Below are 3,475 nucleotides of genomic sequence, written 5' to 3'. Positions count from 1 at the left end.
ATGGATGCACAAAAGATATGTTCTCAAAGAAAATGATATATTACAATAATTAAGACATTGCATGAGGGTCCCTTTTATACGTGATTCTAAATTTGTCAGCCAAGATTACAACTACTTTAGTGTAATCTTAAAAATTAAAGTGTAATTACAATTGAAACATATATAAAGACGTGAGTTAGGACAATTTGTGATTTACGAGTTTTACACTAAAAAAGATAAGATCTAGAAATCACTAAAAAAGAGTTGTTTTGGTTCGGGTCAAAACGGGTTAGGGTTGAAACGGGTCGATTCTAAAAAAGGGTTGTTTTGGTTCGGGTTGGAATGGGTGCAGGTTGGAACTAGTCCGGGTCAAAACGGGTTCAGGTTGAAACGGGTCTGGGTCAGAATGTGTTCGGGTTGGGTCGGGTCGATTTGAAAATGTTAACTTCTGCATCTATTTATCTTTTTCCACGAATTGTGTTTCCAGGAATTGGATCCAGTGAAAAAAAAAGCAACTAACCCATGACTCCTATTACTAAAATAAATATTAAACCCAGCTTCTCTCCCTCCATCACGAGCAGTCTCAAGTTTCAGATCTTCATAACCCCACACCTGCAACCAAAACCACCAGAACGGTAGATGAAAACGGGTACACATACGCACTGTAAAATCAACGGGGGTGGGCGGTAGACCAAGGTAAGTGGTGGCACCGGCGGCTGTCGGAAGTGTGAGCGGTGACCGGAAGCTTGTGGTGGTGACTTTTGATGTGGTATCGTGGCGATAATAAATCACCCATTCTGAACTTTCTGACCCGTTCTTTAACTTCGTTCTTTTAATTCAACCCTTTCCCAGTTTAAGAATAACCCGTTCTGACCCGTTCTCAATGTTGGGTTAATCGGGTTTGGTTCGCGGGTCACGGGTCGGTGCGTTATCGGATCGCGGTTTAATCGGGTCGTTCACGGGTCATGATCCTGAGTCAGCAGTAAATTGGGTCAATAATAGGTTGCATGTTAATGGGATCATCTTGCACGTTTGAAGACAGACTTGGAGAGTAAGTTGGAGTCAGTTGCCGAAATAGAGGAAAGAATTAGTATGCATCTATGTCCGGTTCTTTAGGAGTTTATATTGTTTTTTATTTGCACGTTTGTTTTGTAAAGGCTATTTAAAGCCATTTGTTTCTGTGAATATTGCACACCCTTCTGCATATTATCTTTAGCTTCCAATTCACATATACTACATACTTACGTGAGAGTATTGCGGGACCTGAACCAACACTCAAACCTGCGTCATTTAATTAAACCCATTATAACCCATTCTTAAATATCTCCATACCCAGAAGGACCCGGCAGGTCATCAAAATGACCCATATGGACCCAAAGTTAGGTTTACCAGGCATACTTCTAAGGGATTGTTATTATGTAATAGTCTTTAGATATTTTAGATGTTTTATTCATGGTTCAGCGTTGCAGTTTATGGGGCAGCATCTTTAATTCAGGCTAAAAATAAATTATGAAGAAGGACGTTGGTCGTTGATGTATATATGCCAAGGCCACAATCAAAGGTGGGGTTGAAATTATGTAAGCAGGATGATATCGTTCCTAAAATGTTCCGCATGCATTCTGGGTAAGAGCTAAAGTTTGATTTTTAATATTTTTTATTTTGTTTGATAGTTTAATATATATAGGCTTGTGCTCATCGCCACTTTTATATATAGATACAATGACTGTGAGTACATCCATTGGGTAATCTTTTACTATCCGTGACAGAAATTTGGTTAATCTCTTGCATTCTTGAATCTTGATGAAGATATGTTCCCCAGTTAGGCCCCACCTGGCAATGTAAAAGAAATGAAGATTACAAAGATCGGAAGTCCGTTTCCGCTTAATTTCATACAAGAGGTATTTTTTTTTACCGAAGTGTTAGTTAAGTTATAGTTCCGTCAAATTTGACAGTCAGTAAATTCTACCAAGAGAAAAAACCTTTTAACATCAGCATCCAATTAAAAATTAAAACTTTTTTAGTGTCATTTTTTAGCTTTTGGTTTTGTAGTGCAGGTGAATTATATGCCAATATCAGTAATAATCTCGACTTTCAAGAAAGAAAACGTGAAGCAGCCCCTCGAGGGTTTTGGAGTTCTTGTTCCAGACAAGGAGCAGAAAAATGGTTTGAGGACACTAGGTGAGGCTTGATACTGGCTTCCAATAGTTTTTTTAATTTGTTTACCGTAACGGCATAGCGAAAATTCTGCTATGCAGGCACTCTCTTCTCTTCGATGATGATTCCAGATCGTGCGTCGGAAGACGTGTACCTTTACACCACCTTTGTTGGGGGTAGTCGAAACAAAGAACTGGCCAAAGCTTCGAGGTAGGCTCACTTAATTACGCAAGTTTTAATGAATTTTTTGGGCATGTGTCAATAATCTAAAATACTATTTCAGGGACGAGTTGAAGCATATAGTAACTTCTGGCCTCAGACAGTTGCTTGGAACAGAAGGGGAGCCAAAATTTCTAACGGAAGGGCACAACACTATTAACAATATTTTTTTACTAGAACAAGGAATGTAACCACTTGCTTACCTATGGTCTTTTTATCTGGTTAAACAAAAATTCTTATTCACCTTGACGTTTTCCATCGCAAACTGAATTTGTTGCTAAAAGTAACAAAAAGTTAAATAAGTCTTGAGGTACATAGATGTATGCGCAATGTAAATACGACTTATGCTTAAAGTTTGCCCTTTTTTTTTGCCTTTTTGGTCATGCTATACGTTACGGGGATGTGAATTTAATTGCAGTCACTATTATTGGAGCAAAGCATTTCCATTGTATGGGCGCGTTCTAATTATAATTAAATTAAACTAAAAGGAAATTTGTTTATGTGATCAAAGTATACATTTAAAACATGACAATTTGTTTATGTGATCACACTATATCACCTGGGATATTGGTAGGGAAGGGTATCTCTCATCATCTGGTATGTAATGTATAATTAATCATTTCATTTTTTTTTTTAAATTTCTTTGTTACTTTCTACTATAGAATGTGGTAAAACAATTTCATTCTTCAAGAATTGACTGTAGAGGTTCTTGGATGCTTTCAAAGTGCCTTTCGGGATGTGTAGACGCATATTTTTAAACCGTCTATTTTGACTTCAAGAGTTATAATCAGAATCATCGGATAATTTGTAGATAGGAAATTTGGATAGGGGGGTAACTTGACATATTTTTTGGCTATTAAAAGTAGCGATTTTTTTTATAAAAAATGTTAAAAAAAAAATTTGTGTGTTTTTTAGCTATTTTTAGATATTTTTGGTTGTGTTCACATTGGTTCTCGCGGTTCTCGCAATAAAGGGTGGTTCCTAACGGATCATTCTCCTATATATATATATATATATATATATATATATATATATATATATATATATATATATATATATATATATAGGGGGCTGCTAGAATGAAAACCACCCCGAGTTGTAAGAACAGCGAGAACTACACCCC

At 36.7% G+C, this 3,475-nt stretch overlaps 1 protein-coding gene across 1 annotated transcript; it reads left to right on the top strand.

The window, feature by feature from the left end:
- The first annotated feature begins 2,032 nt into the window (after nt 1-2,032).
- On the top strand, nt 2,033-2,585 carry LOC110869325 (protoporphyrinogen oxidase 2). Its single transcript, XM_022118623.2, has 3 exons — nt 2,033-2,157; nt 2,235-2,343; nt 2,417-2,585. Exons 1-3 carry the CDS (start codon nt 2,043-2,045, stop codon nt 2,541-2,543), a joined length of 351 nt encoding a protein of 116 aa, XP_021974315.2. The 5' UTR covers nt 2,033-2,042; the 3' UTR covers nt 2,544-2,585.
- The last annotated feature ends 890 nt before the right edge of the window (nt 2,586-3,475 follow it).

Source organism: Helianthus annuus, chromosome 15, assembly GCF_002127325.2.
Source record: "Helianthus annuus cultivar XRQ/B chromosome 15, HanXRQr2.0-SUNRISE, whole genome shotgun sequence".
Classification (NCBI taxonomy): Eukaryota; Viridiplantae; Streptophyta; class Magnoliopsida; order Asterales; family Asteraceae; genus Helianthus; species Helianthus annuus.
The sequence above is the reverse complement of the archived record's forward strand: the minus strand, read 5'-3'. Positions and strand labels throughout refer to the sequence as shown.

Excerpts from the sequence above, each read along its gene's own strand:
- LOC110869325 (XM_022118623.2), top strand. The coding sequence starts at position 2,043 with ATGCCAATATCAGTAATAATCTCGACTTTCAAGAAAGAAAACGTGAAG. Across the intron at positions 2,158-2,234 it reads AAATGGTTTGAGGACACTAG|GCACTCTCTTCTCTTCGATG; the intron begins GTGAGGCTTGAT and ends TCTGCTATGCAG. Across the intron at positions 2,344-2,416 it reads GAACTGGCCAAAGCTTCGAG|GGACGAGTTGAAGCATATAG; the intron begins GTAGGCTCACTT and ends ATACTATTTCAG.